Here is a 13727-nt window from a genome sequence, read left to right as displayed (position 1 = left end):
TAGGCACAGACACGGCTTGGATCTGGCTGTAGCTCTGATCTGACCCCTAGCCTGAGAACATCCACATGCCGTGGATGCAGCCCTAAATAGACAATAATAATAATAACAATAACAATAATAATAATAATGAAAAGAAATGTATCCAGTATCTAGTAAATAAAACTTGCTATAACATAGACTGTGGAGGTGACATTTAAGCTGAAATTTGAATAAGAAGTCTACTCTGTGGAAATCTGGGGAAGCACGTCTCAGGAAGAGTTGGATTCTTTGCAGGAAAGGGTGCGGCTGTGTCAGCCACACTGAACGGGGGCTGGTGCAGCAGAGGCAGAGTGAGTGTGCGAAAATGTGACGTGCCATGTGGCTGGGGAGGTGGCTGGAGCTGGGCCACACGGGCCTTATGGGCCACGAGAGGAGCTGGGATTTTCCTCTAACTGTGAAGGAGCTTCGCCAGGAGGCGTCTACAGCCATCTCTTCTGGCTGCTGTGTGGAGAACAGACAGCAGGGAGAGAAGTTACGAAACACCCCCTGATGTGAGTGTCTGCGGGCACTGCTGGCCTCACAAATGGCAGGGCTCCCAGTTTATGGCCTACGTGATGGGAAGACATTACCAACTGGTTCCAGAAAGAGCTCTCAGCCTCCTCACAGATCTGAAGAAGCTAATTTCAAGTGTCGTACAATTTAAACTGGTGAAGATAACACAGAAAAGGTCTAAGGGTAAAGATACCCTACAGTTTAACTACCAAAAACGGCCACTGGTGAGCCTCACATCTGAAGAACAGCTTAAATATCAAGAGCGGACCTCTGCCGCCTTTGGCACAACGAGCACACCCCACCCTCTGTGTACCCTTTGGGCATAAACCACTCATGTGTGTACAAAGACAAGGCGAGGCTAAAACAACTCCTGCAGAAGCTTTAATATTTGATAGTTAACTTGCGCAGGAAGCTCAACCACAGAATTTCTTTGCATGTAACACAATACATGGTAAAAATAACATGGTCTATCATTTCAAATGAAGACTAAAACCAAACATAAGCTCCAAAAGTTCAACCATCTTAGAACCGAGCCAACATGTATTTAAAGGAATTACCAGTTTCCTTCATAAGGGAAGTCTGTCTTCTAACTATACAAGATCTGTAATGCACTCTGCCTATGTTGAACACATTTGAGGCTAAATATGTATTTGTTTTCTAGACAGGAGTGAGAAATGTTTTAAAAATTTAAATAGCTTATCGACGGTCTCGCATGCATTTATTTCATGGTTCCCATTATGTTAACTGGACTACTAATTAGTCATGTTCGAATTGGCACTATCCTGTCACTGCCATAAGGCTTTCGAGCTACCGTGTCACCATACGACATTGAAATGTCACTCAGCAGTGATGACTGAACTGTTACTTACTTGAATACAATTTTTCCAGTTTTCTTTTGTTGGTTTTTCCTCCACAAGTTTAGTTGCAAATTTAAGGCCTCTCCCATACATTTTATTTACCAATGCATGCTTGTATGCAAATGTCAAAACCTACAATGGAAAACAAGATACAGCTTATGCACAAAATATTTACAATTTAAGGCCTGCTTTAATAATGAAAGAACTAAGGTTTTAAAAGAAGTGTTTCAAACGAACATGTTACAGCAAATGAATTTTAAGAACTTTTTAAGAAAACAACTAACATCTTTAAAAGAGCCTGATGTTCCACAGAACGGATCATTTATTTGGGGGAAGGCAATTACTATGATAAATCACTAGCTGTTGGAATCCATACCAAAATACCTCTTTGTGCAAAAACAAAGCAGAGCCAATGTCTATGATTACAAAAATGCAGATTAGAAGTACAGGTCTAGAGTCACCATAAATTACCAAAACCAGACGGGGATGAGAGTAAAAAGCGTGTCGGATGGCGTAAACATGTGCTCACTTACCTTCGGCTACTTCCTTCTGTACAAGTTTTCTACCTTTAATCATTGCATCTGTCAAAAACACTTGTAACCATTTACTTATATCGCTAGTCTCCACTTCTTGTCCTCAAAGGAAGGAATTGTGTCACATTTATTTGTATTCTAGAGTCAAACAAAGGATTCGATCGCTGCTACAAACAGAGTAAATGGACAGGGAGTGGCGGCAGCCCGAACACAGGAGCAATCGCTGCTACAAACAGAGTAAATGGACAGGGAGTGGTGGCGGACCGAACACGGGAGCGCAGCAGCGAGAACAGATTTGTAACAACGTCACCGTGACGTTCAAGAGCTTACAGACTCGCTGTGGGACCAGGTTCTTACCATCCTTCTCCAGCAGCAGGTGCAGCGTCTGGCACGCAGCAGACGTGCAATCCCTGTTTGTTAGCTGTAACGGCAAGTAGTGCTGACATCCGTCCGTGTACCTAACATTCATTCGTCAAAGCCTGTGGTAGGCAGCACCACTACCCCCTGTCAGAAGTCAATGACCAGACTAGGGTGACATGGGTCAAAGTGGCAGAGGCGGGATTCAAGCTCCAGGGGTCTGATTTCAGACTCAAACTCTTTCCCTCTGGGGCTGACTCCCTCGGTTTCCTTCTACAAAAGCCCCACTGGACAGAGGTGGGAAAAACGGAAGTGGACAGTAAGAATTTTCTACTTCCAGAGGTCTTTACTCCCAATTACCACAGTTCCTCTTGAAAACAAAACAAAACGTTTGTGCTGAGTAGGAAGAATGGCACTGATGTCATTTACTTTATTTTCCTTTATGTCCAGAAGAAAGGAAGGCAGACAAACCCTGCAGTTGTATCACCTCTGTGGTAAGAATTACAGTCGAAAGTCAAGGGATTTAAAATGCTTTTATAATCAAAACCCCAAAACTTTATCAACGTTACTTTTTCTAAACTGAGTATTAAAAACTGATCAGGACTTCCCATTATGGCTCAGTGAGTTAAGAACCCAACTAGAATCCATGAGGATTCGGGTTCAATCCCTGGCCTTGCTCAGTGGGTTTAGGATCTGGTGTTGCCGTGGGCTGTGGTATAGGTTGTGGCTGCAGCTCAGATCTGGCATTGCTGTGGCTGTGGTGAAGGCCGGGGCTGCAGCTCCCTAGCCTGGGAACCTCTATATGCTATGTGTGTGGCCCTAAAAAGACAAATCAGTCAATAAATAAAAGCTGGTCAGACGAAAATTATCTAGACGTCTGGAGCAAGGTATATCTAAACTAAGCAGGATACCCCCACCTGTATCCCTGACAAGTCAGCATGCAGGCAGATGTGGGGAGGCCCAGAGACAACCTCTGAGGTCCTTGACCTCAGCTTCTACCTCAATGGCTTAACCAAAGCCCGCGACAGGCACATGCTCCCGCTGGTTTCCAAACCAGCCTGGTCCCCAGCTGCTGTGCAGATGGACAGAACAAGAGCCCGGGGCTTTTAAAGCCAGGAGGACAAGGGAGCCTCAGAGCCCAGCTCAGCCTCGTCCCAACCACCGGCCTCTGTGGCTGGTGGGCCAGAAGCAAGAGACACCTGGGCCGCGCCCCGCCCCAGAACTGCGGCAAAGCGGGAGGCAGAAAGCGTACCTTGCTGTCAAAAAGGTCGGTCCACTTGGTGGTCTCCCAGAAGGTTTCCGTCAGGGAGTCCAGGGTGCCCTCGCCCTCCTCCTCTCTCCCTTCCGCATCGCTCGACACAGCCCCCTCCTGCTCCTGGGCCTGGAGGAGGTGGTCGGCCAGGGCGCAGCCTTTCCGACAGAGGGCGTCCACGAGCGTCGACTTCTGCTTGTCCATGTCACTGCACGCCAGACCAAACACATGCCACATGTCAGGGAGACTGCTTTGAAACTGCAGCCTTATCTAAAATTCAGCTCATGCATTCTTGGCTGAGATGGACAACGCAGAAATCCTGCAGAGCCACGGACAGACGCGTGCACCGTGCAACCAATGAGCCGCCCTGTTACCCTGGAGCCGAGGAGGCAGGATGGCTGCCTGCAGCGAGGGGCGAGATTGCAGGTTCTAAATCCCATCGGCTAAGGAACTCTCACAACACTCTTTTAACAATAACAACTTCCGTTACTTTTTTATTTTTAATTTATTTTTGGCAGTGCCCGTGGCATGTGGAAGTTCCGGAGCCAGGGACTGAACCTGCACCACTGAAGCCACCAGAGCCGCTGCAGTGACAACCCCGGATGCTCAACCCACTGTGCCACAAGGGAAACCCCAATACTATCTTCTTATAAGTATCAATTTTTACCTATTTGTGTAGTCATGAACTTTCATGTATGCATAGAGCAAAGAAATACACTGCTTGTAACTGAATGTGCCAGCAATTGTTTTAGCATTTGAACATATTAACTCGTTTATACTCAAAATGATCCTATGGGTAAGAGAGCACCAATAACCCTCATTCTGCAAAGGAGGAAACCGGGGCTCAAAGGGAGGAGGCCACGAGTTCAGGGTCCCACAGTGAGGGGGCGGCAGGTCCAGGGCTCGGAGCCCGTGGCTGGTCCTGGAACCCCTGCTCCCAATCGCCGTGGCCCCTGCCTTGCTCCGAGAGGCATCCCTGTTTTCCCATGTATTCAAGTGCCCAGAACAAGGCCTGGCACAGAACACTCAATAAATCACCGCTCAATGAAATACAGTAAGAGCCTACACTCCGGGGACAGCGCTGGCCTCTAGGATCCCGCTTATTTGAGGCATCCGGTTCAACTCCTGTCAGGTGCGTGTGAAGGTGAGGATTCAAAGTGCCAAGAGGATGACCGTGAGGGCCTCAGACACGGGATGACAGACAGTCTAACCGTAGGGATGCCTCTGAAGGTCACGGGGTGAAACGCGCACGTACGAAAGCCACTGCTACTGGAAAAGCAACCGATAGCACGAGGGGCAATTAAATCGAGGGGGGAAAAAAAGAACACACACAACCCAACACCTTGTTATGGACAACCAGTCACAACCTAAGTGACCCACCTAAATGCATTTGCACTGTAGATGAAATTAGGCCTAAAAGATGCCTACGAGTAGCAGCAGAATCTCGCAGCTTCTACAACCCCATTCCCTCTTTCCATGGAAACATCTCTGGGGACTGCTTGGCCCCTTTGGACAGAAGCACACGTGGCTGGACGGGCTTGGGCGTCCACACCGCTCTGCCAGGCAGCATCTGCAATGTCTCAGCAGTACCTCACTTATGCTTTACAGCAGCCCTAGGAGGCAGGCACCATCCCAGCCCTCATTCTGTGAGGAGGATGGGGGCTGGGGAACGGAGCTGCACAGACAGGGCGGGCCTGACTGCCCCGGCTGTCCAGAGAAGGCAGAAGGTGCAGAGCTCAGAGGGCAGGCTGGGGTGACCAGCGAGCTGGACTCAGCGGGCCTGGAGTGAATCACCCGTCAGACCCCCTTCTAGTTCAGTACTCTCTGATCCAAGAACCGAAATCCTACTATCGTGAAAATCCTTCTCCTACCCTCTTCTGACTTAGACCTGATCTGCTGAGATTCACTACCTATGAACCCACGAGGCTTTCCCCGCACAAAAGGAAGTCAGCTCTCCTTCCCAGAGGCTTTCACAATTACTTTTTATAATGCTCAGTAAACACCTCAGAATCAAATTTTGTTAGGGTCTGCTCAAGGTGGTAACAGCTACATTTTAGGAAGCAACTTCAATGAGACGTGAGCGGCCTACCTGCAGTTCAACTAAAACCTGGCATTAGATCACCCTCAAAAAGCTAATATTTTTAAGATTACAAAATGGCTATCTTACTATTTTTGACACGAGTGACTTATGTGAAAGCAGTTTTGCATGGAAGTGAGAAATTAACGCTTACCTGCTACTTCCCATGAATAAAAACAACAGAAATACCAACTGTTCCTTGAGCGGGCGTGCAAGCCCTTACGGCCTGGACAGAGTCCTCTGCTCAGCCCGGCTCATCTGAGCAAACACCCTAGTTACAGGTGGGCAAACGACCCAGTGCTGCCCCCACCTCAACGAGCTTCTCTCCCAGCAGGTCCCCGGTTTTCACAGCTCTCTCCTAGTTCTGTCCCTGTATATCTGAAAGTCTCTGCCACTCTCGTCTCTGAGGCCAGGCGTCTGGCTTACTGTTGTTTGCTAACAGCCACTAGGGTTGGTGTCTGAGATAAAAACAGTGAGGAAAAAAAGGACTAATGAGATCAAAAACCACAACTAATCTGGTACTTCTGCCTCGCTTTAACCTGGAATTTAGAATTTCCCCTGTGGACAGTAAAATTTAGAAAAGACAGGCCAAAATATCAGCAGGGATACATGAACCTAAATATTTACGGAAATTTCAAAATGAGCTACAAATAGTGTCAGTTCATATACACCTGAATTTGAAGAAATCATATTATTATCACAAACTCTAAGAAATAACAGATGCCAGAAAGCAGAGGGGGCAGCTCAAGGAAGCCTCGGAGGGCCACTGATTGTGGCCAAAGGGGACCTCCCGTACCGGGATTAACAGCCACGGGCACTAAGGAAGCAGCAGAGCAAGGCGGCCCCTCCCGCAGCAAACAGGAGACGTCTGCACCGGCTGCAGGCTGAGGCGGAGACGCCCGAGGAGGAGGAAGAGGGACCGGGCAGCAGAGGGCGTCTCCCCACGCCGGACACAGCGAGGGAAGCGGAGAGGAGGAGGCAGGTGAGGCGCAGGCCCGGGCTAGTCCAGAGGACAGGTCCTCTTACCTGGGGGCGGGAGCGGGGGGGGTGCTTGGCAAGCAAGAAAGGGCACCAGTGGGGACAGAGCCTGGCCTGCTCCCCTCCTGGCACTGTCCCTCTTAGGCAAGCGACACAACCTTCCTGTGCTTTAGCTTCCTTTCTATAAACGCAGGGTGGAAATGTCCCCACCTGGCACATCACTTAGAAGGTTAAGTTTGAATGAGAAAATGCATTTAAGGATATGCCCCAATTAATCCCTTACACACAATGGGCATGTCATGAACTTGGTGGCTGCACTGCTTAATACCATTATTAACAACGGCTGAACAGCAATGTTTAGAGAAGGCTCCTTCACAAAGTGCTGACAATGGCCAATAACCAATTCTGAGTAAATTTTACTCTGCCTGACAACTGCGGCTTGTAAGAGTTGTAAGACCCGTAACATCACTCTAAACAATGCGATGCCAAGAGTTCTAGCCATTTAGAATCAAACATTTTGTATAAAAAAAAATTCTGACTGAAGCAGATGGAATCTTTAAGGGAAATTACCCTACTTTCAGACAGCCTGGACAGTTTCACCTCGCCGGTTACAACTCTTAAGAGAAGGAGATTTCTTCCCTCGTAATAAGTTAATAACCCCCTAGGGTGGGAAGAGACCAAAGTGACGGAGGAAAGAGTGATACTGGGAGAGTCACCCTGAGACGATGGTAGGAGCTGACGGAAGGTGAAGGTGAAAGAGCCACGGGACCATCAGGCCACCACATGGAAGCCACTCTCACATGAACAGAAGCGGAGAGAAACGGAAACCCAGCTACGCCTGTTTTACACACTACATTAGTTAGGGTTTATTAACGTTAAGCCACAACCTCCCCCTTCTCCTCAAGTTTTACTGTAAATCCAATTCCATAAAACTGAAGTTGCCAGATAATGGTTTTAACCTAATTTTACTCCTTATCACTTTACTAGACATTGCAAACTAATCTGGAGTTAGCTGTGCTATACCAGTCAGTCAATAGTTGAAAGATCCGTTTTGTAGGGTGTTAAGTGCCTGCCTTCTCCACACACCCAGTTCACACACACCCGCAGGTGGCAGGACTGCGGGGCACTGTCACTCACAGCTCTCCACCGCAACAGCACCTGACCTGACGGTGGAGAAAGCAAATGGCTTTTCTTTCGCTTAACCTTAAACGACTAGAGAACAGTACTATAAAATATCTAAGGATGGAGCATCCCCAAACCACCAACCCCAATCAATGATAAAAACGGACCAAATACCAGAGAAGGAGGATACTGTCAATAATTCAAAAAAGTAACTAAGAAATGAGATGCAAGAAAGATTATTTACTGGTTAGGTACTTTTTTATAATAGCTGCATCAGGCCTGGGGTCAGTCTTCATCGCAATATAAACTGCTAGGGCCGTTTGATCTATGTGAGAAATAACAGCATTTGCAGCTTCAACGATTTCATTAAGTCTTTTCATTCGTTCCTGGGGAGGAAACAAAGAAGAAATAAGAAAAACATGGATGCATCAGCGAGTCTCCTGAAGCCCTCACTCTGTGGGCAGCAGGTAGTGTGCGGCCAGGGGCCTGTATGACCTACACAACTGTCAGCATCTCAAGTAGAAAAACACCTCCCGTACTTCCTGCTGGTGTTAAACCCCGAGAGTGAGCAAGACACAAAGTTCATAGAAACATCAACTGTTTCCTACAGAGGCAGCCGTATTTCTGGGTGCCTTAGGAGTTTAGAAATGTGATCAGCTATGTTCGCAGCCCCACAGCACATGAAAACGGAAGAAAACAAAAACAAAAACAAAAAACGCTAGCCAACGAGACAAACCCTTTCTAACTTGGTACTGAAATCACAGAGATGAGAGGGGGAGCATAACCAACAGCGTCTCCCTCCGTCATGCTGTGCTCAGCAACCTGCCCCCTCAGAGCCTCTAGCTCATTCCCACCCTTGGCAACTTCTCAGTATGGCGACAGGCGCTTTCTGCTGCCAAGATCCCCGCTGAGAGCCGGTCCATGTTAGACAGTTGGGAGCTGTGGCCAATTCCTAAAAATGGGAAACCTGGTTCGCCAAGTTCACGGGAAGGAGCTCTGACCTCCAGCAGGCCAGGTCCACCGCCTTCTGCTCCCTGCTCTTCAGATCAAGGTCAGGAAAGCAATCCTTAGGGTTTCCTGTCTACTCCTCTTCCCACTGAGCAAACACGGGCACGAATCCTCAACTACATCACAGTGACGGCCAAGTCCTAAGCCAGGTAATGAAAATGGCTCCACGGAACGTTCGATGTGAGGACACACGTTTTTGGTCAGTGAGAAGAGAGGACAGAGGTTGCACCTTTATTCCAAATGCAAACCTCATCTAGTACTGCAAACAGAGTGAGCCACTCAGAGTAAAAATGAACACGGCCGACCTTTTCAGCATCCAACTGATGAAGTCGTGCAACATAGAGAGGAAGATAATTCGGATACGTTTCTTTCAATTCATTGTAAATGTCACTAGAATCCAGCCTACATATGTGAGAAAGAGAGAAACACATGTTACTTCATTTCCTTTAGGAAGAAAATAATTTCCGTCTTTCCCATTACTTATGATCGCTTTGAGGTCCCGTCGATAACCTAAGGCATCAAGCTGAAACAGACAGAGTGTATTTCTTTGCAGATAGTATAAACATGCTTACCTAGAAATCCAAAAAATTCTAACTGAAAATTATTTCAATCGTGAGTTCAATAAGATGGCCAGATAAAAAGAGCCTTCCTATGTACTAGCTGTAACTAGATTCCTAAAAGGAGGAAAAAAACATTCGAAAATAGTAAGAACGGAGTTCCTGCTATGGCTCAGTGGAAACGAATCTGACTAGTACCATGAGGATGCAGGTTCGATCCCTGGCCTACTCTGTGGGTTAAAGATCCGGTGTCACTGTGAGCCGTGGCGCAGGTCCCAGACGCGGCTCGGATCTGACATTGCTGTGGCTGTGGCGTAGGCCAGTGGCTACAGCTCTGATTCGACCCCTAGCCTGGGAACCTCCATATGCTATGGGTGCAGCCCTGAAAAAAAGACAAAAACAAAACAAAAACCCAAAACCCAAAAAACCCCACAGTAAGAAAGATTAAGATCTAAAAATGTCTAAGATCCACAAAGAAGGAAAATTTACATTTTTGGGAAAAACCTGAGTCTTGAATGAGCGAAGAGACAGAAATTCCAGGTCCCCAGCTGGGGAAGTGGAGCAAACATCTGTTCTTCCAGGTTAGATGAAGGAGGAGCAGGAGCCTGTGTCCCGGTTTGCCCGGCCTGGCCTGGTGACCCTGCTCCCCATCTGGGCCAGGGCCACTGGGCATCATGTTCTCAGCAGCGCCCACCTGAGCAGACCCTTCACTTCACAAGCAGGGGCTGAGCAGGAGGGAGACCCTGCCTCTCAGCCGAAGTCGCCCAAAACTTGGCCTCAGCCACAGGCCTCGGAACCAGGGGGCTGGGTGACGTGCTGACATCCCAGGAGGAAAGTCCTCCAACTGAGCCGAGGGGAGAGGGAGCCCGGGGTCCGGGCTGCGGCCCGATGAAGGGGCTTCCGTCTCACTGCTCGGGGTGGGAAGGAGAAGAGCACATCTTGGCTCAAACCCCACAGTCTCACTTTTCCCACGGAACTTCCGTAGATGCTCCCGAGCAGCTTTTTTTCCTTTGCAGTATAGGCCCTCAGGACCACATCCAGAGTAAAAGGGTTGTTTTCCGGGCCGCAGGTTCACGGGGCTCCTCCCATTTCACGCCGTAAGTAATGCCTACAATTTCACAGCTTGCACTGTTGTTTTCAGCTGTTGATGCCGTCCTCCCATCAGCCAGAGACTGACCTAAGGCTGATTTTTGCTGGAGCTACCGCCTAGGTTTAAGTGGAAAGTCGGTCTGAATGTGAGCAACACTCTTAACGGTTCAGTTCTCGGGGATCATTTTCACACTATCATGACTTCTCTTCTCTACAAGACCTGAGTGGAAGGCTGGGTCCACATGCAGTGACTGAGGACCCCACAGAAAATCAGGGATTAAAAAATGCTGCACATCGTACATGGAGAAACGCCACTCATCTGATGCTATAAAACGAAGTTCTACTACGCAAACAAGCACGCCAAAAGTCAAAGAAGCTGGGGGGAGAATCTGTGACAAACGGAGCAAAGCACTAATGTCTTTTCTGCTTCAAGGTTAAGAGACAAATCTGATGTCTCAAGTGAAAAATGGGTAAAGCACATGCTCAACGGACAGAAGCTGCACAGAGAATGAAAAGATGACATGAAAAAAGCTCAACTTAGTAATAACCAAAGAAATGCAATTTAAGACCGCAACAGGAGTTCCCATCGTGGCGCAGTGGTTAACAAATCCGACTAGGAACCATGAGGTTGCGGGTTTGGTCCCTGCCCTTGCTCAGTGGCTTAACGATCCCGCGTTGCTGTGCCTCTGGCGTAGGCCGGCAGCTACAACTCCAATTCGACCCCTAGCCTGGGAACCTCCAAATGCCGAGGGAGCGGCCCAAAGAAATAGCAAAAAGACAAAAAAAAAGAAAAAAGAAAAAAAGAAAGAAAGAAAGAAAAAAAAGACTGCAACAGTGGCCCTTTCTTTTTGCGTGCTATGGAAGCGAGATTTTACGTTTAATTACACGGCTCGCTGTTGGCCAAAGGCACAGGGGGGAGACAGGCTCCGTGACACTCCACCGGATGGGGCAGAAACTGCCAATCTGCTCTAGAAAGCAACGTGGCACGTGTACCAGGACGGTTTTTTAAAATTAATACTTCTGATTCAATAATTATACTTTTGAGATGCTAACAGAAAAATTAAAAAAGCTTGCAGGTATCAAAACGCCCATCACAGCATGAGAGAAAAATTACTACATGCATATGTCAAAGAGATATTTAAACAGGCTATATTCCATCTATAGACTCCTATACTATATAGTCATTAAAAATGGTATTTTAAAGGACTCGTAAATGACACAGGAAGATGCTCATAATCAAACAGTAACTGGAAAACCAGGACACGGTGTCACCCACCTGCTGTGTGTATAAATACAGAGGCAAACAATAACAGGACAATGATTATCTTGGGAAAGCAGGCAAAAGTGATTTTTATTTTCTTCTTTGTACCTCTCAATAACATTCTCTTCCAAGGGCAAATCATAATAAGGATTTGAATAAAATTTTAAAAATTCTTTACACAAAAGAGAATTTTAAAATATATACAATCACGAGAAACTGTAAAAGCACCTGTACTCTACCGTCCACTGCTAACATTTCTGAATATAGCCTATGCAGAAACACACAGTACTGCTGTATCTGGGCAGATAAAAGTTAACACTTAGAGGGTCAAAACCCACGAAAAACTTACTTCGTCATCCACTGAATTTTAAGATCTCGTAGCGCTTCAGTAAACTCTTCTTTTAAATCCTTCTCTTTTTCAGAATCTTTGTCTTTGTCCTTGCTGCCATTCTTGGTCTTTGTTGGTGGCGATATCAGGTAGTAGTGAACAGGGATTACATCCTGGGAAAAATTAACAGGGAGAAAGTCTTGGATTAACACGCTTCATTTTAGTCATTTTAAAATCTTCGGTGGCTGGGAGTTCCCGTTGTGGCTCAGTGGTTCGCGAACCTGGCTAGTAACCATGAGGTTGCGGGTTCGGTGGGTTAGGCATCCGGCGTTGCCATCAGCTGTGGTGTAGGTCGCAGACATGGCTTGGATCCGGAGTTGCGGTGGCTGTGACATATACTGGCAGCTACAGTTCCGAAAGGACCCCTAGCCTGGGAATCTCCATATGCCGTAAGTGTGGTGCTAAAAAGACAAAAGACAATTAAAAAAAAAAAAAGAAGAAAAAGAAAATCTTCAGAAGCTGAAAAGCACCTGCACTTGAGCTGTACTAGACTGTATTTCAGATTCTAATAGTCACTATACATCTAAAATTTCAACCTGCAAAGTAATTGTCTCCCAAACTTTGAAATTAATGCTTCTAATATCTCCTTTAAAATAAAGGAAATAAGAAACAAACTTTTCTCTATTTAAGTGTATTTGGCATTCTTAGCTTCGCTTGACTAACTACAAAAGTATATTAAGCTTTTTTATATTTGAGAAGGGGAGGAAATGCTAGATTTTTTTCTTTAAATCCTCTTTTCTCAGGAAGTTTAAAGAATTCCTTTCTTCATTCAATCAACAGGGCTTGCTAAGCCCCCTCGACATGCAAGAGAACGGATCCTAAGGGGTGACAGACAAAGCAGACAAAGCCCTGGGCCCTCTGGGGACTTTCATGCATGTGGGGAAGGCAGCCCACAAATGTGTGAGAAAGTAAGGGCAGCGACAACTCCAGATGTGACGAAAACAGAACAGAGTAACGGGACAGAGCCTGACTGGTGGGCAAGGGGAGATGGAGCAGACAAAGTCGTCATGGAAACACCCATCCCACGGAACCCTGGGGACCTCATCGAATGAACTGTGTGAACCGAGTAACCAAGGCCGGGAGAGGGAGGAGCATTTGAAGGCACAAGGTGAGCACGTGCAAACTTGGGCTTGGTACTCGGCCAGCACGGGCGCAGGTACTGGGCGGTGGGCAGCGGCTAACAGATTACAGTAATAAAAAAACAGATTTTATTCTCAGTGCAACAAGGAAGAGCCAGATGCAAGACAGTGGTAATATGGTTAAAGATAACTCTGGATCCTGCGTGAACTAAGAATTTGGGTTTGTTTTTAATGACTCTTGATAGCACCCGGAGAATGGGTGAGAGAGGCCAAAGTGGACAAAGAGCAAAGCAAGTTAGGAAGTAGACTGAGGTGTCCCAGTGCTGCCTGGGACCCAAGAACAGGCTGCAGACGACGTGAGGGTCCCGAGAAGGCGGGACCCGATGGCAGCTGCTGATGGAGTTCCGATGAGGGGATGAGCAGGAGCGCGGGTGGGGAAGGGAGAGGAGGCGCCCGGGACTGGTCAGGAGCGGCCCATCCCAGGGGCAGAGTCTGCGGCCTCGCAGCCCCGAGAAAAGGGGCCTGAAGAACCAGAGAGCAGCTGGTGACGGAGCTGCAGCAGAGCGCCGGGGGGTGAGGCTGCAAGGGGCGAGGAGGAGAGAACGGGAAGGTAGGGACGGGCCTTTCGAGGAGTGCTG

General features: G+C 47.5%; 1 protein-coding gene across 18 annotated transcripts in view; it reads right to left on the bottom strand.

Annotated features, from left to right (window-relative positions):
- The window catches only part of TPP2 (tripeptidyl peptidase 2), a 66240-nt gene that overhangs the window by 1603 nt on the left and 50910 nt on the right, over positions 1-13727 (bottom strand). For 7 of the 18 annotated variants that reach the window (XM_021065882.1, XM_021065889.1, XM_021065888.1 and 4 more), the window contains 5 exons: positions 11972-12123; positions 9021-9117; positions 7963-8093; positions 3531-3738; positions 1401-1520 (listed from right to left, as the gene is read on the bottom strand). In XM_021065882.1, coding sequence (XP_020921541.1) covers positions 1401-1520; positions 3531-3738; positions 7963-8093; positions 9021-9117; positions 11972-12123 — 708 coding nt within the window. Of the gene's footprint in view, positions 1-1400; positions 3739-7951; positions 8094-9020; positions 9118-11971; positions 12124-13727 lie in introns of all 18 variants that reach the window. The other 11 variants (XR_002336739.1, XR_002336740.1, XR_002336743.1 and 8 more) reach the window with 2 other exon arrangements.

This window comes from Sus scrofa, chromosome 11 (genome assembly GCF_000003025.6).
Source record: "Sus scrofa isolate TJ Tabasco breed Duroc chromosome 11, Sscrofa11.1, whole genome shotgun sequence".
Lineage (NCBI taxonomy): Eukaryota > Metazoa > Chordata > Mammalia > Artiodactyla > Suidae > Sus > Sus scrofa.
The sequence above is the reverse complement of the archived record's forward strand: the minus strand, read 5'-3'. Positions and strand labels throughout refer to the sequence as shown.